Source organism: Mobula hypostoma, chromosome 10, assembly GCF_963921235.1.
Source record: "Mobula hypostoma chromosome 10, sMobHyp1.1, whole genome shotgun sequence".
Lineage (NCBI taxonomy): Eukaryota > Metazoa > Chordata > Chondrichthyes > Myliobatiformes > Myliobatidae > Mobula > Mobula hypostoma.
In genome coordinates this window covers 90,820,743-90,842,815 of record NC_086106.1, presented here as the reverse complement: position 1 = coordinate 90,842,815, position 22,073 = coordinate 90,820,743, and the positions used below count along the sequence as shown (strand labels likewise).

At 40.1% G+C, this 22,073-nt stretch overlaps 1 protein-coding gene across 4 annotated transcripts in view; it reads left to right on the top strand.

Moving 5' to 3' along the window:
• nlgn3a (neuroligin 3a) overlaps positions 1-21,605 on the top strand; it is a 297,964-nt gene extending 276,359 nt beyond the window's left edge. For 3 of the 4 annotated variants that reach the window (XM_063060844.1, XM_063060845.1, XM_063060843.1), the window contains one exon: positions 15,972-21,605. In XM_063060844.1, the coding sequence (XP_062916914.1) occupies positions 15,972-16,827 (856 nt within the window). In that variant the 3' untranslated portion in view covers positions 16,828-21,605. The remainder of the gene's footprint in view (positions 1-15,971) is intronic. The other variant, XM_063060847.1, reaches the window with a different exon arrangement.
• The last annotated feature ends 468 nt before the right edge of the window (positions 21,606-22,073 follow it).

The following is a 22,073-nucleotide window of genomic DNA, read 5'->3' as shown; positions in this document are numbered from 1 at the left end:
GTAGACACATTCAGTTGACTCCTTGAAACAGACTCTTGAACCAAATGCTCTATTCTGAACTCTGTTATGGGAAGAGATTACCAGGGGTCAGAAAAAAGTATTCAAGAATGTGCTTAAAGCCTTGTTGTTAAAGTGCAGGATCAACATTTACTCCTGGACAACTATGGCCCATGATGGAGCAAGATGGAGAAAGGTCACTAGGATTGGTCATGAGAACTTTCAGTTCAGGAATCAGGAATACACAGAAATCCAGCATAAACAGCAGAGGGAACACCCCCTGCCCTGTCAGTTATCTCCTGACTGCTTTGGGTTAACAGACAGGCCTCATCAGCTGCCTTAGAATCCCTTAAACCAGACTTGAAAAGGGTCATGCAGGCACCATAGTGGCATAGCAGTTAGCATGATGCTATTACAGTTTAGGGAGTTTGGAGTTCAATTCCAATGCCATTTGTAAGAGGTTTGTAGGTTCTCCCTGAGAACCATGTGGGTTTCCTCCTGGTGCTCTGGTTTCCACCCACACTCCATTTAGTAGTTTAATTGGTCATTGTAAACTGTCCTGTGATTAGGCTAGTGTTAAATAGGTGAGTTACTAGGTGGTGTGGCTCATTAGACCAGAAGGGCCTGTTCTGTAACATATTGCCAAACAAAAATAGTTTTATTTTTGAAAAAATCCGAAGTGACTGCCTAAGACGAAAAAGACCCTGTGTCCCTAGCTGAAGTGCTATCAGTCATGCAAATAACCAGACAGCACAAATTTAGGGTGCTGAGTCCATATTACACATCAGGAAGCTGAAAACAGAACACTGTATGTCCCAGGAATTGATTTGTCTTTGAATGCAGAAAACACTGAGCATAGTCATTGACCATCACCAGTCATTCTGTGATTAGTAAGAGTTAATGGGATTACAGCTTCCAGCCTCAAAGCAATACGGTTTGGATTAAGAGCCTGCACCGTATTGCAGTGGATGTTGGAACATGCTAACCTAACACTCTCTCTCGAGAACCTCAGGCCCTGTTTGCCGTGGACCGAATTTAGGAGCGGAGAAGTAATGTTGCAGGACCCTGGTCAAACCCCACTTGGGGTACTGTGCTCAGTTCTGGTCGCCTCACTGCAGGAAGGACGTGGAAACCATACAAAGGGTGCAGAGAAGATTTACAAGGATGTTGCTTGGGTTGGGGAGCATGCCTTGTGAAAACAGGTTGAGTGAACTCGACCTTTTTTCCTTGGAGCGATGGAGGATGAGAGGTGACCTGATAGAGGTGTATAAGATGATGAGAGGCATCGATCATGTGGATAGTCAGAGGCTTTTCCCCAGGGCTGAAATGGTTGCCACAAGAGGACACAGGTCTAAGGTGCTGGGGAATAGGTACAGAGGAGATGTCAGGGGTAAGTTTTTTTATGCAGAGAGTGGTGAGTGCGTGGAATGGGCTGCCAGCAATGGTGGTGGAGGTGGATACGATAGGGTCTTTTAAGAGACTTTTGGATAGCTTGATGGAGCTTAGAAAAATAGAGGGCTATGGTTAAGCCTAGTAATTTCTAAGGTAGGGACATGTTCAGCACAACTTTGTGGGCCGAATGGCCTGTATTGTGCTGTAGGTTTTCTATGTTTCTATGTTTCTGTAATGTCTGTTGCCTCGGAAAATAACGTGTTGGAAATTAATGTGCATCCTCCATTAGATATACACTTTACCTTCTATTTAGAAATGGTGTATCGACCATGGAGGCTTGCATCAGGCATTACCTTTCAGTTAATATGTCTAATGTTGATAGAAGACTTCAGGAACTTTCTTCATTCAGAAATCTTTTCTTAAACATCTTACAACGAAGAGGTACTGTAGCTACCAAATCAGAATTGTTGAAGGCTATCGTTCTCTAAGTTTGATACTCATCAGCTGAGCAGCACTTTCAGAATAAGAATCAGAATCAGGTTTGTTGTCACTTTCTTAAACGAAATGAAATTTGTGGTTTGCAGCAGCAATACAGTGCAAAAACATAAAATTACTATAAATTATGAAGTAAATACATAGTGCAAAAATAAGGAACAATGAGATAGTGTTCATGGACCATTTAGAAATCTGATGACGGAGGAGAAGAACCTGTTCCTGGAACATTGAGTGTTGGTCTTTAGGCTGCTGTATGTCCTTCCTGATGGTAGCAACAAGAAGAGGGTATAACCCAGACGGTGAGGGTTCCAAATGATGGATGCCACCTTCTTGATACACTACCTTTGGTAGGGAGGGTTGTTCCCATGACGGAACTAGCTAAGTCTATATCCTTCTGCAACCTCTTGCACACCTGTGCATTGGAGCTTCCAAAACAGGCTGTGATTAAATCAATCTGAATGCTCTTCATAATCTATAGAAATTCGCAAGAGTTTTTGGTGATATACCAAATCTCTTCAAACTTCTAATGAATTTGAATGACTGGCATGCCTTCTTCATTATTACATCAATGTGTTGGTCAGATCCTTGGAGATGTTGATACCCAGAAACTTCAAGCTGCTCACCCCTTCAAACACTGACCTCACAATCAGAATAGTTGCTTGTTCTCCTGAATTCCCCTTCCTGAAGTCCGCAATCAAATCCTTGGTCTTGCCGATGATGAATGTGAGGTTGCTGTCGTATCACTACTCAACCGTTGATCTCACTCCTGCATGCCTCCTCATTGCCATCGAAGATTTTACCAACAATAGTAGTGCCATCTACAAATTTATAAATGGTGTTTGAGCTATTCTGAGCCACGCAGTCAAGAGTGTTGAGAGAGTAGAGAAGTGGGCTAAGCAAGTATCCTCGGGTTACAACCGTGCTGCTCATTAGCGAGGAGGAGATGTTATCACCAATCGATAATGGTTGTGGGTCTCCTGATGAGGAATTCAAGGATTCAGTTCCAGATGGAGGTACAGAGGCCAAAGTTTAGAAGCTGGGTGATTAATACTGAGTGGATACTTTGGTAACTAAACTACACAGAGAAATAATGCTTGACATAAAACAGTTCAAGTAGTGCTTGACTCCTGTTGAAAGTATTCAGGTGCAGATTTATTGTATTATGATAGAACAGTCAACATAGAAGTGAAGTGGAATCAGTGAGTTACGATCAGTGAGGATATGTATCTGCTCAAAAATAATTGCCAGTTATTGTTTTGAATGAAATTTTCTGTGGATATATGAAGTTAGCTCACACATCAGCCATCATCTCATAAATGGCAGAACAGACTTGAGCAGTAAGATAATGCATTCCTGCTCCTTTGCCCTTATGTAATCAATAACTGGAACATCTTTGTAGGTTATTCCCAATAGCTGCAACTCCAGTGCTTTACAAAAGATATGTTCAAAAAGTTAAATGTTCAAGTAAAATTATTGTCAATGTACATATATGTCACTACATGCAACCCTGAGACTGTTTTCTTGCAGGCATGCACAGTAAATCCTAGAAACACAATAGAATCAATGAAAGACCACACCCAACAGGATGAACAAACAACTAATGTGCAAAAAGCAACAAACTGTACAATTATAAAAGAGAGGAAATAAATAAATAAGCAATAAATACCGAGAACACCATATGAAGATTCCTTGAAAGTGAGTCCATGGGTTGTAGGAACATTTCAGTGATGAGGTGAATGAAGTTGAGTGAAATTATCTCCTTTGGTTCAGGAGCCTGATGTTTGAGGGGTAATAATTGTTCCTGAACCTGGTGGTGAGGGTCCTGAGGCTCCTGTATCTCCTTCCCAATGGCAGCAGTGAGAAGAGCACATGGACTTGGGGTCCTTGATGATGGATGCTGCTTTCCTGCAACAGCACTCCATGTAGATGTGCTCAATGGTGGGAAAGGCTGTACCTTTGATGGATTGGGCTGTATCCACTACTTTTTTGTGGGATTTTCTGCTCAAAGGCATTGGTGTTTTCATGTTAGGGTATTATGCATATACTCTCCACCACACATCTACTGAAGATTGTCAAAATTTTAGATGTCTTTCCAAATCTTTTCAAATTTCTAAGATAATAGAGGTATTGCTGTGCCATCTTTGTAATTACACTCACGTGCTGGGCCCAGGACAGATCCGCTGAAATGATAACGCTGAATAATTTAGAGTTGTTGATCCTCTTCACCTCTAATGAGGATTGGCTCATGAACTCAATACTGAATTGGAAGTGGGTTACAAGTACCTAAACAACAGGAAGAAGTAGCTATTCAGTCAGAAAGTCTTAATGAATTGGTCTGGTGCAACCAAGTACTGCCTGACTGACATGGGCAACAAGAGGCTCAGGTATGCATGCAAACTTCATTAGAGCTGCTTTAGAAGGAAACTAGACATGACTTAGATGATCATTCTTAATTAGAACTGTTCTTGTAGAGCCATCATCTGCTTAAGATTGATATCTTATCTAGCTTCTGTCCCAAGTAGACCATGTGACTAATTGACACTATAACATATTTACATACATTGGGTAACCTGGTGAATTTGTACAATTATGCACAATAACATTTGTTTTAGAGTATCTCAGTGCTCTACCTCATTTGCCATAGGAGATAAATCCTAGATGATATTCTAAGAATAAAAATTTACGAGGGAATCCAAATTCATAAGAATTTCTAAAGAAAATTGATCTACAAGCTGAGGGAGTGTGTCGTGAGACTGTCAGGAAGGACAGGAGATAATAGGGCAAAATTGCAGACAGTGAGATGAGTTGCATTGTACTTGAGGGACGAGATTGAAAAGGGTGATTAATACAGGACTGAAGGTGTTATATTTGAGTGCACACAGTATATGGAATAAGATAGTTGACCTTACAGCACAGTTAGAGATTGGCAGGTATGACATCGTTGGCATCGCTGAGTCACGGCTGAAAGAAAATGACATTCGTGAGCTTAACATCCAAGGATACACATTGTATTGAAAGGACAGGCAGGTAGGCAGAGGGTGGTGTGGCTCTGCTGGTAAAAAAAAATGAAAGCAAATCTTCAGTAGGTGACATAGAATCAGAAGTTTTGGGATTGTTGTGGGTAGAATTAAGGAACTGCAAGGATAAGAGGGCCCTGCTGGGAGTTGCATCCGAACAGAAACCACAATATGGACTGCAAATTACAAAGAGAGATAGAAAACACATGTCAAAAAGGCAATGTTACAATAGTTATGGGGGGTTTAAGTATACAGGTAGATTGGGAAAATCAGATTGGTACTGACATTGGATCCCAAGAGAGAGAATTTATAGAATGCATATGAGTTGGCTTTTTAGAACTGCTTGTGGCTAAGCCCACTGGGGGATCAGATATTCTGGACTGAGTGTTGTGTAATGAATTGGATTTGATTAGGGAGCGAAGGAAACCCTAGGAGGCACTGATCATAATATGCTAGAATTCACCCTGCAATTTGAGAGGAAGAAGCTACAGTCAGATATATCAATATTACAGTGGGGTCAAGGGAATTACAGAGGCATGAGAGATGAGCTGACTAAAGTTGTTTGGAAGAGGACACAAGCAGGGATAGTGGCAAAACAGTAATGGCTGGAGTTTCTGGGAGCAATTCAGAAGGTGCAAGATAGATACATCCCAAAGAAATAGAAGTATTCTAAAGGCAGGACACAACCGTGGCTGACAAGGTTCTAATGGCCAACATAAAAGCCAAAAAGAGGACATATAATAAAGCAAAAATTAGTGGGAAGTTAGAAGATTGGGAAACATTTAAAAACCAACAGAAGGCAACTAGAAAAGCCATAAAGAGCAAGAAGATGAAATATGAACATAAGCTAGCCAATAATATCCAAGAGGATACCATAAGTTCTCTCAGATATATAAAGTGTGAAGCAGAGGTGAGAGTAGATATTGGATCACTAGAAAATGACTCTGGAGAGGTAGATGGGGACAAGGAAGTGGCAGATGAACTAAATAAGTATTTTGTATCAGTTTTCACTCTGGTAGACACCAGCAGCATGCCAGATACTTGGCACTGTTGAGGCAGAATTGAGTGCAGTTGCTATTATGAGAGGGAAAGTACATGGGAGGCTGTAACTTCTGAAGGTAGATAAGTCACCTGGACCAGATGGACTACATTCACTGTTTCTGAAAGAGTTAGCTAAAGAGATTGTGGAGGCATTAGTAATGGCTTTCCAAGAATCATTAGATTCTGGCATGATTCCGGTGGACTATAAAATTGCAAATGTCACTCCACTCTTCAAGAAAGGAGGGAGGCAGAAGAAAGGAAATTATAAGCCAGTTAGACTGATCTCAGTGGTCGGAAAGATGCTGGAGTTGATTGCTAAGGATGTGGTTCAGGGGTACTTGGAGGCACATGATTAAAATTAGCCATTTCAGCATGGACTCCTTAAAAGAAAATTTTATTCGACAAATCTGTTGGAATTCTTTGAGGAAATAAGCTGGATAAACAAAGGAGAATCTGCTTAGCAAGATAAGAGGCCATGGTATTACAGGAAAGACACTAGCATGGATAGAGCATTGGCTGATTTAATAAATGCAAAGAGTCGGAATAAAGGGAGCCTTTTCTGATTGGCTACTGGTGACTAGTGGTGTTCTACAGGGGTCTAGATTGGGACCGATTCTTTTTATGTTGTATGCCAATGATTTGCATGATGGAATCGATGGCTTTGTGGCCAAGTTTGCAAAAGATACAACGATTTCTCAAGGGGCAATATTAAGGCTTATCATATAGAGTGTTTGATGGCTCTGGGCCTGTTCTCGCTGGAAATTAGAAGAATGATTGGGGGGAATGTTGGAAGGCCTGAACAGAGTGGATGTGGAGAAGATATTTCTTATAGTTGGCTTTGTGGCAAAGTTTGCAGATGATACGAAGATAGGTGGAGGGATAGGTAGTGCTGAGGAAGCAATGTGATTGTAGCAGGACTTAGTTGGAAGAATGGGCGAAAAGTGGCAGATGGAATAGTGTTGCAAAATACATAATAATGTATTTTGGTAAAAGGAGCAATAATGCAGACTATTATCTAAATGAGGAGAAATTTCAAGCATCAGAGGTGCAAAGGGACTTAGGGGTCCTCGTACATGCCTCCCAGAAGGTTAATTCACAGGTAGAGACTGCGGCAAAGAAGGCAAATACAATGTTGGCATTAATTTCAAGGGGAATAGAATATGAAAGCAAGGATAGAATGCTGAGCCTTTATAAGATACTAATCAGGCTGCTATTGGAGTATTGTAAACAGTTTTGGGCCCCTTATCTCAGAAAGGATGTATTGTCACTGGAGAGAATCCAGAGGAGGTTCACAGGGATGCTTCCAGGAATGAAGGGGTTAACATATGAGGAGCATTTGGCAGCTTTGGGCCTGTACTCACTGGAATTTAGAAGTATGCATGGGGATCTTATTGAAACCGACCGAATGTTGAAAGGAACACACATCAAAGTTGCTGGTGAACGCAGCAGGCCAGGCAGCATCTCTAGAAAGAGGAATTTTGAAAGGACTAGAGAAGGTGCATATGGATAGGATGTCTCCTCTGGTGGGAGTATCCAGAACTAGAGGGCACAGCTTCAAATTGAGGGATGACCTTTTAGAACAGAAGTAAGGAGGAATTTTTTTTAGTCAAAGAGTGGTAAACCTGTGGAATGCTCTGCCACAGACTGCGGTGGAGACACATTGGTGGGTATATTGAAAGTGGAAGTTGTGAGATTACTGATTGGTCAGGGCATCAAGGGATATGGTGAGAGGGTAGGTGTATGGGTTTGAATGGGATCTGGGATCAGCTATAATGAAATGATAGAGCAGACTCGATGGGCTGAATGGCCTAATTCTGCTCCTATGTCTTATGGTTTATAGTGGGGGAGTCTTGGACCAGAAGACACAACCTCAGAGAAGAGGAACTTCCATTTATTATGGAGATGAGAAGGAATTTTTTTCACCAGATGGTAGTGAATCTGTGGAATTTGTTGCCACAGGTGGCTGTGGAGGCCAGGATATTGAGTGTATTTCAAAGGTTCAAAGTACATTTATTATCCAAGAATATATAAATTATACAACCTTGAGATTTGCTTGATCACAGGCAGCCACAAATTGAGAAAGCGGAAAGAACCCAATTAAAGAAAAAAATAAAAGAATAAAAATAAAAATAAAAGATCAATTTCCGATGCGCAAGAGAAGGGAAAAGAAATCATGCAAATGAAACGAACAACAACAATTTGAAACAATTTGAGTGTCCTGACGAAGGGTCTTGACCTGAAACGTCGACTGTACCTCTTCCTACAGATGCTGTCTGGCCTGCCGTGTTCACCAGCAACTTTGATGTGTGTTGCTTGAATTTCCAGCATCTGCAGAATTCCTGTTGTTTACAATTTGAATCAAAATTGAATCCTTAGATCCGAACGCTGGAGCAGGCTGGAGTAGGCCCAAAGACTCACTTATCAGTTCATTATGTTAGCAGGCATGGAGCACAACAGCTGGGGCAGTCATCATAGCCTCAGCCTCAAGGAGAGAGAAGTAATCATCGTGGAGAACAAGCAAATTCAGCTCTCACCCCAGATCCCAAAACCCTGTCTTTTCAGTCTATCTGGGTTAGCATTTAAATTGGCCAAACAACAGAACAGTGAAAGGCTCCAGCGCCCTGGAGAGTGGAGTGAACATCGTGGAGAGCGAGTGAAACCAGCTCTCGCCTCCAATCTGGGCCAGTGTTTAGACTGCATAAACAGTATATAGTAAGTACCTCACACTAGGACCTGGGCACCACTGTAAGCTCAAGGCCTAGACCACGCCACCCAGCAACTCACTCTGGGCCTAGATTTTGCCACCCAGTGACTCGCTCAGGTCCAGATTCAGCGCCCCCCTGCCCCCATCCACTACCCAAAGCTACTCTCAAGCTCTTCAAATCAGCTCAGTGCTCAGAGCGATCCAACCTCACACCTGGGCCAGTTGTATGGGCACCAATTTCCTCTGCTTGGCCTCAACTTCTCCTGTCAATGCCCAGAGCACACGAGCCAGTTGTAAAGACAAATCTCCTACGCCTGGGCCCTGACCTTCACTCTGTTTGCAGTGATAATCTAACACAATTTACCTCAGAAAAGGTATTTTAGTAATGTTTTTAGTCAGATTTCTTAACTTTTTGACTACCAGAAAGCTGTCACATGTGTCCGTTACTGCCATCTTAGCCAGACATTTCAATTTAAAGCAGAGGTTGATAAATTCTTAATAAGTCAGGGCATGAAGGGTTACCTGAAAAATCCAGGAGAATGCGGTTCATAAAGAAATGGATCAGTCATAATCAAATGGCAGAACAGATTCGATGGGCCAAATGGCCTAATTCTGTTTCAATGTCTTATGGTAATATGATCTAAATCCTTTATTTGAAACCAAAACGGGTACAATGCATTAAATGTAATGTGATGACACACAGTCAAAACAGATGCACCTTTACCTGGACAGATCCTTTCCTCGTGTTTCTTGAAACTTAGGAGTATAATACATAGGAGCAGAATTAGCCCATTCAGCCCACTGAGTCTGGTCTACTATTCAATCACAGCTGACTATTATTACATCTCCCAATCTCATTCTCCTACCTTCTTCCTGTAATCTTTAACTCCTTTAACAATCAAGGACCTCCACTTTAAATATACCTAATGACTTGGACTCTTCAGCTACTTGTGGCAATGAATTCCAAAGATTCACCATCCATTGACTGAAGAAGCTCCTCCTTATCTCTGTTCTAAAGGAACCTCCTTGTATTCTGGTCATAAACACACCCACTACTAGTAACAACCTATTCACCTGCACTCTATCAAGGACTTTCAATATTCAATAGTCATAGTCATAGTCATACCTTATTGATCCCGAGGGAAATTGGCTTCAATGAGATCCCCCCTCATTCTTCAAAACTCCAGTGACTATAGGCCAGAGCCATCAAATGCACTTCATACATTAACCCTTTCATTCCCAGGGTGATTCTCATAAACCTCCTCTGGACTCTCTCCAATGTCAACACATCTTTTCTCAGGTAAGGAGTCCAAAACTACTCACAATACTCCAAGTACATCTGACTAAATGCCTCATGAAGCCTCAGCATTACATCATTGTTTTTGTTTTTGTTTTCTAGTCCTCTCAAAATGAATGCTAACATTGCATTTGCCTTCTTTACTACTGATTGAACATGCAACTTAATATTGAGGGAATCCTGCACTAAGATTCCGAAGACCCTTTACACCTCCGACTTCTGAACTCACTAGAAAATAGTGTATGCCTTTATTCCTTCTACCAAAGTGTATGGCAATGCACTTCCCAACAAAGTATTCCATCTGCCACTTGTTTGCCCCTTCTCCCAATCTGTCTAAGTCTTTCTGCAGACTCCCTATTTCTTCAAAATTAACACAAACTTGGCCACAAAGCCATCTATTCTGTGTGGGTTGATCAGAGTGTTAAACTGAAGCCGGCATGTGATCTGCTCTGCAGAATGTACTGTCTTATAAACCATAATTTTTTGGTTATTCTGTGATATTTTACACTAAATTTTACCATAGCTCTCTGCATCTCACAGTCACACACTCGGTTTCTTTTGTTATAATAATCCCTATGTTGCCATCTCTATAAAACAGTAAAAGCTGTTCCATTCTTATGCATGAATACACCTATTATATTAGCAGTTCTTTCCTTCTTTGCAACCTTACTCAGCAACTGTTAACTTTACGTTCCAATTACTATCATAAAGCTGTGAGCACTATTCTTGTGAGCAGCATTTCTCAAGAATATCTATCTAAACAAATCTTTTAAAACCTCACATCACTTCTATTTATTTTCCCTTAACTGCTACATTCAGTTAATATATTTCACATTTAGCCAAAATTTTCTTTCCAGATAAATTCTATTGGCTTATGGATTTATTACCATTTCACTCTACCATGCATTTTAATTTATTTGTTATTGAGGAATAAAAAATTACCTTCAATGCCTCTACTCTTGTCAACTGTATTCTTTCAGAAGCTAAAATGCCATGTAAAGATCTCTTGTTAATAGATTAAAAGCCTCGTGCTTTATTGTCTGCGTTTGAAAAGCAAAACTGACCAGTTTATTTTAGTCCACCATTCCTTTGTCTGCATTTTAAATGTTTTATAGCAGAAATTCCCATTTCATGAATTTATAAAACTAGATACCTATTTTAACACACAGCTTTTAAAGCATTGCTATTTTAGTGATTTCCTTAAAATGCAACTGTAGGTATTGAGCATCTTATGATTAAATTGAAAATGATCCTTAAATATCTGTAGAAATGAACAGGGATCCTATCTTGAATGCCTTTAGACCAGCAAAACAACATAAAAGGCATATTCCAACAATGTATCCCCATATATCAGTTTCCCTTGTAAACAGCACCAGTAACTGCATGTACATGGTTTCATGAAGAACCATGGGATGTTATATATTTCTTTGTATGGTTTCAGGCAGAAAGAATCAGCCAGCATTGTCTCCCAACTGATTGCTCTCAGCACCTGGAAATCCTGGCAGAAACCAGCTTCAACCTAGACACAGTATCACAGTTAGAAGAGCTGAAACATATGTGGCCTTTAATATTTCTGGTCAATTTTCCATTCCAATGCTCTTGAGGGCAGCCAGGTATTGGCCTTGACAGTCTGCACTTGAACACTCTTAAGTCAGGGTACAGAACCTGGAACAGAAGTGCCCAGCAGATAGTTCACATGCTAAATCAAACCTATAACCAATTGAACCAATTTTTGAAGATTTAGCACAGAATGTCATCATTTCAATAGAACCTTGATCTAACCTTGGTTAATGGAGTCTTTTTTGCACTTATTAGGAAATAATATGGAACAGTGAGACCCCAGCTGCAGTATGTATTCTTACCACGTCTATTATTAGAAAAGGCTGATTCCCCAAGTGGTAGAGTTAAACCAAATAGGGAGCAGCATCTGTCCAGAAATTAAGGTATCAAATTAAAAGTGTTTAGGTAAGGAAGGATAAGAAATGAAGAGAGAATGGGGGGAAAAAGGGATGGGAGTAAGGATATAGATGTGAGTGAACCTGAGGGAATGGATGGGGGGATTGAGTTAGGGTAATGAAGACTATAAATGAGGACAGAGAGCTAGATTTTGTTGTGACTGAAAACTGAATTCTTTTTGGTGATGAATATTGAAGAATCCAACCTTAAATACATTCCTGTATCCTTGCTACTTTCACTACTTCCAGAGATAGAAAATACCACAGTCATTACACTGATGAGAAAAAGAAACCATCCTGATCTCTGTCTTAAACAAATGACTCCTTATTTTGAAAATATGTCCATTAGTTTTAAATGAACTACTGGGGAAAATAGCCCCACAGCATCAACCCTATCAATCTCGCTCAGAATCTTATGTATTTCACTGAAGCTATCTCTCATTCTCTAAACTTCTTACAAATATAGGCCTTACCTGCTTATCCTTTCACATCAACTCTTTCATCCTAGAAATCAGGTAGTAAACATTCTCTGCATTTTCCCAACACTTGTGTAGGCTTTCTTAAATACGAACACAACTGTACACAGTACTCCAGCCGCAATCGACCAACATCCTATCATTTCACAGCAAAGCATCCCTTCCCAATGAAGGTGAACATTTCTTAATGTTCCTAATTACAGACAACCTGTATTTATTGCCCATGTTCAAGTAGGTTTGTTCCTAGACAACCATCTACTGCAGTTTTCAGCATTCTAAGCTTGTCATCTATGCATATGTCAAGAAATGTGAGTTGAAACAAAACTTTAGGTTAACTTAGTTACTATTTATTTACACAAGATCATTGAGAATTAGTATTATTTCGTATCTCAAATTTTTGAATAGCGATTTATAAATATGTAAGGGTGAATTCCCATAACCCAAACTGTGGCTACACAGTGATCACCTATACTTATTGCACTTACATGGTAATTATTTTGAATTTTATGTGCTAAGGCTCCACAGATCCCTTTTTAGTCTCACAACATTAAAATAATAATTTGCTTTATATATATTTCCTTCTGAAGAGCATAACCTTGCATTTTCCCACATTAGATACCATCTGACAACTTATCTGACTCACTTTATCTAAATCCCTATAGAGCTTCTTTACTTCCTCCTCATGATTTGCTAACTAATCTATGGTTTGTATTATGGTCAAATCTGGCTCCAATGTATTCAATAATTCTTACCAATAAATAATATAGATGTTCCGTAAGCACTAAGCTCATTGGTGATTGCCAATCAAAATGTGACCCGACTCTCTGTTTCTGTTAATTAACATAGAGTCAGGTCACGTTTCTATGCCAATATACAAGCAACACCACATTATGTGAGGATTTCTTCTTAGGAAACCATCTGTGTTGCAATTTTTCTTAACGAGATTTGTACATGCTTCAAGAAGTACAAGATGAACAAAGAGTGACACATAAGTTCCGTAAAAGCAAGCTTTAATTCTGTATCTCAAATCTTTTAGTAGTGATTTGTGAATTCCGTAAGGATGAATTTTCATCACCTAAGATGCTGTAACACAGGTATGCATGTATTTGCCCCTAAGCCTATGGACTCTTATCTTGTACAGAACCCTTTTGATGTGGCATTCCAGAAATCCAAATACAGGTTCCCTCTCATTCATTCTGTTTGCTACACCCTCTAGCAAATTTATCAATCATGTCAATTAATTCATATGAGCGTTTTAATTTCTCCTCACCAAAACCTGCACTGCATTTCAGTTTATTAGAATGGATTTTTGAATTACAAGAATGCATTAGAGTGAAAAATGGAAAGCTTGTCAGATTGTGACAGACATTTGCAATTGATCCCAAGCGGCCCCACCCTCCATCATCCAACACACACACACTTCCAGTTTAACATTGATAGTTAGCAATGGGACTGGCTGACCTTTAAAAGCATTGTAAAATTCATTGTATATTCTTCAGGCGCCCAGAAGATGAAGTTGACTTCTGGCTCAGATTACTCAATGTCTATAGGAATTAAACTTTAATTCCTAGGATACCCTTGCAAACCACCAGGGACAAGGGCACCAGAAAACAGTTGTTATTATCATCACAAGCTGAATTACTGTCAGTGGCCAATTTATTAGGTACCTCCTGAGCCTATTTCTATTTTCCTGCTGTACCTAATAAAGTGACCACTGAATGTTTCTTTGTGGTCTTCTGCTGTTGCATTTCATCCACTTCAAGCTTTAACATGTTGTATGTGCAGAGATGTTCTTCTGCACACAGAACTGCCACTCACTGGATGTTATATTTTTGTTTTTTGCACATTTCACTCTAAACTCCAGAGACGGTTGTGTGTTTCTGAAACACTCAAACTACCCCGTCTGGCAGCAACAATCATTCCACGGTCAGTCACTTAGAACACATTTATTCCCCATTGGTCTGAACAATAACTGAACCTCTTGTGTGCATCTTTCATGCATTGTTTTCCTGCCACGTGATTGGCTGATTAGATATTTGCATTTATGAGCTGGCATACAGACCTACCTAATAAAGTGATCACTGAGTGTAGGTGGAGCAGTTAAAGGTGGAAGGTCATGTGATAAAACTCCCAAGAATACAACTCTCTGCTGGCTCTGATGCCAATATACTACCTACCAACCCATAGGCCCTTGCTTTGTACAGTGCCTTCTTTATATAACCTTCTGGAAATTGAAATCCAAGCCTCCAATATTTATGCTTGTTGGGACCTTCCAATGCTTACTTGAGGCCTGTTGTTGCTGAAATATTTTGGCAGTGAAGCCAGGCCAGTTGGGACTTTTCACTGACTCTGTAAGCAGCACAAAAGAAAAGCTATTGTTTTCAATTTTTCTGCCATTACTTGGTGTCAGCAAGAATACATTGCTTCAATCAGCCTCCTCGATTTTACCTTTAGGATATTTTAAGCAAACCAAGTGAACTACATCAGAATGAACTATATTACAATTGAACAGCTTCTCAGACACACTTTTTTTAACTTGAGATCTTAATTCAATCATTATGTGATATGTAATTTTATTACCTATCACTTTTGCAGTGGAACCATATAGACATCTGGACTGTAACTAAATTCATCTGGTCCTTTAGTATAATGTGAAAGCTATCAGTAAAGGCTTACAGGTGCCAAAAGTGTGCACAAAATTGTTAATGAAACTCAAGACCAAATTTTAACTGACCTTGGGTGTTCTGATTGTGGTGTATTTTGCCAAACCAATGCTAATGTTCATTGGCCAAAACCAGCTTTCACCCCATGATAACAAATTTTGATTAATATCCATTAAAGTCTTGCATGAACATAACTTCATAAATGCGCTCACATTCGTTATTCAGTTTCTTTGCAGACAGTCAATTGGTGCCTAGAGGTCCCTTCTGACTAGATTGACATGTAGAAAATAGAAGTAGAAATAGATCATTTGCCTTTCAAGCCCATTCCACTTTTCAATATGTTCATAGCTGTTTATCCAAATACAGTCCCCATTCCTGCTTTCTCCCAATACCCCTTGATCTGATGAGGTATTAGGACTATGTATAACTCCTTTCTGGATATATTTGATGATCTGGCCTTAATTGTCTTCTGTGACAGAGCATTCCACAGGTTCATCACTTTCTGCAAGAGGAAATTTCTCCGCATCTCCATCTAAATGGCTTTCCTTATATCTTTAGAATGTGACTCCTAGTTCTGGACTCCCCACTTTTAGGAACAATCTTCCTGCATCTACTTGGTTGAGTCCTATTAAAATTTTATTAATTTCAATGAAGATTAAGTCTGCCCAAATGTCCCAGTCTCTCTTCATGGCATCTGTTCTGCCATCTTAGGAATAAGTCTGGTGAATCTATGTCACTCAAAGTAAACTACATGGATCCATTATCTGGGGATTAGTGTTGTCCATAGATACTGATAAATATTGATGTATATTGCATGTTACATTAATTGCTCTTATTTTATACAAAATTGGACCAATAACTCAACAACTATCCTGATAAACATATTAGAACATTTTTCTATATCTAACCAGAATTGTTTTCTTTCTTCTTTCAGTGATCCCAACAAGCCAGTACCACAGGATACTAAGTTCATCCACACGAAAGCAAACCGCTTTGAAGAAGTGGCTTGGTCCAAGTACAACCCACGAGATCAGCTTTACCTCCACATTGGTCTGAAGCCACGAGTGCGCGAACACTACCGTGCTACCAAGGTGGCCTTTTGGAAGCACCTGGTCCCTCACCTGTACAACCTGCACGACATGTTCCAGTACACATCCACCACCACAAAGGTGCCCCAGCCCAATACTACTCCCATCTCCTATGCGACCAGGCGTCCCAACGGCAAGGCGTGGCCCTTCACCACCAAGCGGCCAGGCTCTGGCTTGAGTCCGGCTTTCAACTCCAATGAGCAACAGAAGGACAACTGGGATGCAGACCAAGACAGCGGTTCCCTGCTGATTGAGAACCCGCGGGACTACTCCACCGAACTAAGCGTCACCATTGCAGTGGGAGCCTCACTACTTTTCCTCAATGTTCTGGCATTCGCTGCTCTCTACTACCGCAAGGACAAGCGTCGCAATGACCCCCACCAGCAACCCAGCCCACAGCGCAACACCAGCAACGATATGGCGCATACGCAGGAGGAAGAGATCATGTCACTGCAAGTGAACCAAACCCACCACGAGTGTGAGAATATCCAGGCTCCCGAGTCCATGCGTCTTCCTTCACTGCCAGATTACACCCTGACTCTCCGCCGCTCACCGGATGACATCCCCCTCATGACCCCCAACACTATCACTATGATCCCTAATTCCTTGGTGGGCATGCAGTCCCTGCATCCTTACAACACCTTTGCTGCTGGGTTTAACAGCACAGGGCTGCCTCATTCACATTCCACCACTCGGGTATAGTCCTGGGCATTAATCTTCCAGGAGGCGGGAGTGAATGAGCCGCCGGGTAGAGATCCCTTCCTACATTGACTACTCCAGCCTGCTGGATTTTAACAACCATCCAATTAACATGTGCACTGCGCCATCCTTACAAAAGGCTCTCTCCCTGGGAACAAAGACATACATTCACACCGGGCCTTCTTGTTTGAACAGGACAACTTGACATTTTATATAATAATCAAATTAAGAAAAAGTTTAAAAAAAATACAAAAATGAGGGAAAGTGAAAGTGCTTTTGTTACCAGTGCGGGGAAGCAGTGGCAGACATCTGCCCGTCTTTATCTCATTGTTCACATGCCTTAGCCATACAGGCTGCTATGTTCCATGCATTTTTTAATCACTGTTAGAGCAGCTTAGAATATACTAGTACCAAGGGGATTGGAAGAAGTGTGCACACGCTAAGACTGAAAGCATGTCACCTGGATTCTCCATGGTGGTTCTCCCAGTGAGCTGCCATACGTCCAGTGCGACTCACGAACATACTGGATGGTTGCAGTGATAGATCGGGAGAGGCTCCTGGAAAATTCCTGGTACGCTTGGTTCTTAATTAAACATTAAGCACTGTCAAGAGCAGAAGGAGAGATCATCTCCTCAGGTTTGGTTATTGTTTTGAGTTCATTTCTTTTTACTCAAATAGTCCTCGAATTAGTTAACTCTGAAGTGGGTCCAAAACCTTTCTGCAATGAATGCCCTGTTGTAATACCGGACAGTATTAATAGCCAAGTCATTGAAAAGGGTATCTAATCCAAGAGTGCAGCATTTTCAGCTCTCTCCAAGCTGCCAGTGAAGCTGTTCTTTTACTGCTATTGCACTTACCTTGACAGCCTGGGAAGCATTTTTTTGCCCACCCATTACCCCTCTGGTTGCCCTCTCCATATGATGAGCTGAAGCCCACTTATCGGGGAAGCTCTCTGTATTTTTGTGGCTTGACAAAAATCTAACAAACTTTTTACAGATCTGTTTAATTTTCTTTGGGCTGTGTGGAGAATATTCAAGTAAAGCAAATAATACAGCTTTAGATAGTGTGCACCCCTTGATTTTTATACACAGTGAATTGTGACACGTGCCAAATTAGAACCAGCAAAATTTCTTGGTGGTGGTGGGTGGTGGGCGGGGGGAGGGGGGAGGGGATTGTTTTTAACTGTGTCTGTTTTGTATTTTGGTATAAGCAATCTGTTGCTGTATGTTACTTCGTGAAAAACTAGTTTGCAATTGAGAGGGTGCCAAGCAATTTAGTGCCATAGATACACTCCATGTCCTGACAGTTTTCAATAAGATTTAGGCTTCAATCCCTGTGCTTGATCCAGACTGGTGAAGACCATGTTGTTAATGGAATGTTGTCTTCAATCCCACATAAATTTCTCTCATGATAACCAAACTCCATCCAAGTCTAAAACACATTAATCTCTTAGGAATTTCAAATGGAATTTTTACATTGTCTCAATTCTTCACCATACCAAGCAATGACACATAGTCTGCATCCTGGTCAAAGGTTTTTAATGAGTTTTGGAGCCTTCTTTATGTTGTGGATGTGTGTTTAGTAGGATTGGATTGAAAGTGTTAAGGGGCTGAAATTGGTCCTCATTACACCTGTTTTGTGGTTGGAAAAACAGGTGCAAAATGTACTGTTTTCTGAGGAAAATCTCCTATACCCCGGGGGCTCCTAACAAATGTTGGACCACATTTTGATTAAGTACATTTTCTAGCAACCTTAATTGCTGCTTCAAATAGGCATTAAGCATTTTCATATATAAATCTCTGTTTTATGCCAACTAAATTGAACGTGACAAGCAGTGCATTAGTCAGGTAGCTCTGCTCAGTAAGCTACACAGCTGACCCAACAGAAAAAAAAGTTTACATTTTTAAAATTTGTCATAGGAGCAAGAATAATCATCCTGAGTCCACTTCACTCCCAAAAACCACTAATTATGGACATCAACCCATCTCCCATTGCCCTCTAACAATAAAAGCTGTTTCAGTTTCTTATTCATTCTACGGACAAGCTCCCTTTGGAGATGCAGTAAGCAGATTGAGAACTTCACTGGTTGAGCACTCTCAATGCACCATATGAAACCTCTCCTCCAGGGTTCCTTTCAGTACTTCCTGAACTAGACTGAAGGGAAGGAAGTAGATAATCACTTCCCAAATTTGAACACAATTTCCAATTCTAAGTAACAGCACATTACTCTCAATTCCCTGAAAATAGAATTGGATGCTATTTCACTTGTTCCTCACCCTATTATCCAATTTTTGAAAGTCAGAAAGTTTGGATGATAACGTTTGGTTAAAACTCCAAACTCTGTTTGTAACATGGCAAATAATTGATGGAAGTTCAATTTCCATGATTATAGTCAATCTTCGCAGATACACAAATGAAAGACATTTCAAGTTGCCCATATTTGTAAGATGTAAGCATTAGTTTTCATTCATTGCCTGTAAGTTCGTTCCCCTATCTTCACCATTCTATCATCAATTTTTAACTATGTCATTCATTGAAAGACTTCCTATACATTACCCTGTTTGACAGCTGGCATCTTGCCTCTTGAGTCAGAAGGCCTTGAGTATAAACCCTACTCCAGAAGCACAAAACCTGCTGCGGGCATTTCTTCGCAGTACGGCAATGCACTTCTGGAGTTGTTGATTGAAACCCTACTGCTTCCTCAGCTAATCATGGCAATTGCGCTGTGCTGCACTCTAGCCAATATTCCCCACTTTGCACAATGTTTCCACAACAAAACTCGATCATGTTAACATAATTGTTTCCGGGAGCCTGATGTGCACAATTTAATAATAATTACCAAAATTGGCTGTGAAACACTTGGGATGTTAAAGGCATTACCTAAGTCTCTCTGTTCTGTGTTTGCCGTCCTACAGTATTATTCCTCTTTCTCTCATTCATTCTCTGTTCAATTAACTCTATACCCATCTTTTCATGCTATTATCTAATCCTTTTGTGTATTGTTGTTCTTCACCTTATCAAGCAACAATAAATCTCAATTATTATTTATAAGGGGCAAGTTATTGTAATCAAACTCTAAAGTCCCACTGACCAACTGCACATTAAATTCTAAACTATTTTTTCCAGCCACAGAAAAATAAATCAGGTTATTTTTCTTTTGCTTGTTAGGCTTTCATCCAAGTATTTTATAGCTGGAGGAAGATTCCTGCAATTATCAAGTATTTCAGCCAGCTGATAATAATGCTTCCCCCACAGGCCCTACACTCTTGCCCCCGCTAATCCTATAGTTTTTTAGATCTGCAAAAACCAAATGGTGGACATGATCGATGGGGAATCAGTGATTTTTTTTTAAGAAGAAAGCACTTCCCTATAGACGATTTTGTACAGTTTCTGCTTGGGTTTATTGGGCTGAGTTAAAGAATGTTGCACAGCATCAACAGGCATTTTGTGGTGTGTGGTATCTATCTTTCTGACCTTTCAGTTTTAATGTTTAATTTTGTATTGGGGGCCACTGTGAATTGATAAGTGGAGTTCTGTTGGTAGCTGTAGGACTGAAGTTATGGTTCCCTATTGTGTCAATGAAAGCACCTCATTTAAACATCTGAGCATTTGGGTTTAGAGCAATGATGATTATGCTTTTACCTATTTGTAATGTTAAAACCTGTCAAATCCTGTGCATCTGAGATCATATAGGTTAAGGGGCAAATCTTCCATCATATGTTCATAGATAACCCTTTGAGTACTGAGGGTACCTAATTCCACAAATATCTAGATTTTATTTCTTCTCTGTTCTGTTTACACTGTATTGACTCTATATTTCTAATTTGAATATGTCTTTGTGCAGACCTTCTAAATATTTCTTAATTCATATGACTCTCAAAATATTGGAATTTGATTTGTTTTGATGCAGAAATGTCCCTGCAGAACTCAAAGGGTTAACAGCCACCCTAACTCAGGAGAGCAAAACAAAAACAAGACAAAAGTCTGTCTGGAGTGTTCCCTGGATCTTTCTATCTGAAGATATATAAGTACCAGTAATAATTTTTAATCATATAGAATATAAGATAAAATATAACACTGAAATATCTTAATCACTCCATATTAGTCTGAAAGAATATTTTGAAATGTACAGCGAAGGTATTAGTACAAGGAGTCACGGTGGGATTGCTCAATGCGTCATCCAGCCTTATGACTGCAACCAATTTACAGATGCTGGATACAAGCCACCAGATATCAGACTGTCCTTCAGGAACATGTTGTAAAATCACAACATTTCTGATGTTGTATTAGATTTTTGTGATACCGTGAAGGAGGCTGGTTGGATTCCTGCAACATTTTTTTCTGCCCGAGTGGATGTTACCATACTTTTAATTACAAATGTAGATATTGGAATCCTTCCCTATTCCGTGACAGAATTGCACACTAAGCCAGAGCCCAGAGTCTATATGTTATACTTTAATAAGGACCAGCTGGAACTTTGTTCTAGTTTACAAGCTCATTCCTAGCCCCAGTAAGTGTTCCACCTCACTTTGATCCCAGTGTGTTTTCTACATTAAATACTTCTTTTCTCCACGCTACCCTTTAACCGCAATGTTTCTTTTAATCTCTGATTGATGGTGGAGTGTTTCTGCATCGAAATAAAATGATAACAAAATGCGGGAGTGTCAGTTTGTTTACTGAGCATCTGCATTCATTGATGGGTAATATCTACCCGTATATCCAATCTTTTTTCTTCTGGATTTATTAATGCATTATTAAAGTGAAAGACTATGAAAATCATTAAAGAAATGGAGTTCATTTGTTTAGGCTATTAAGCCTAACATTGATAATGGGATAATGGGTTAATTATTGAAGAGGTTCTGAGGGACAGTATCAATCATTCAGAAACATGCAGATTTAATCAAGGACCGGCAGCCTGGATCTGTCAAGGGAAGGTCACATTTGACTAATGATTGAATATTTTGAGAAGATGACAAGGTTGATGAGGTAGTGAACTTGGTGTGATCTACATGGAATTTAATAAAGTGTTTGACAAAGTCTCATATGACATATCAATCAGAAAAGCAAGGCTTTGAGAACGTTCCTTAATTGTTCACCCTGTCCACCTGATAAATATTTGCCACAACAGGGCTAGGAGAAGAAAGCCAGTTTATGGTGTCTGTCATCAGGCATGAAAAAGGTGTATAAACCACAGGAAGAATTCAAGTGGGTCAAGCCTCATCTGTGATGGCAAAGGGGAGATCAATGTT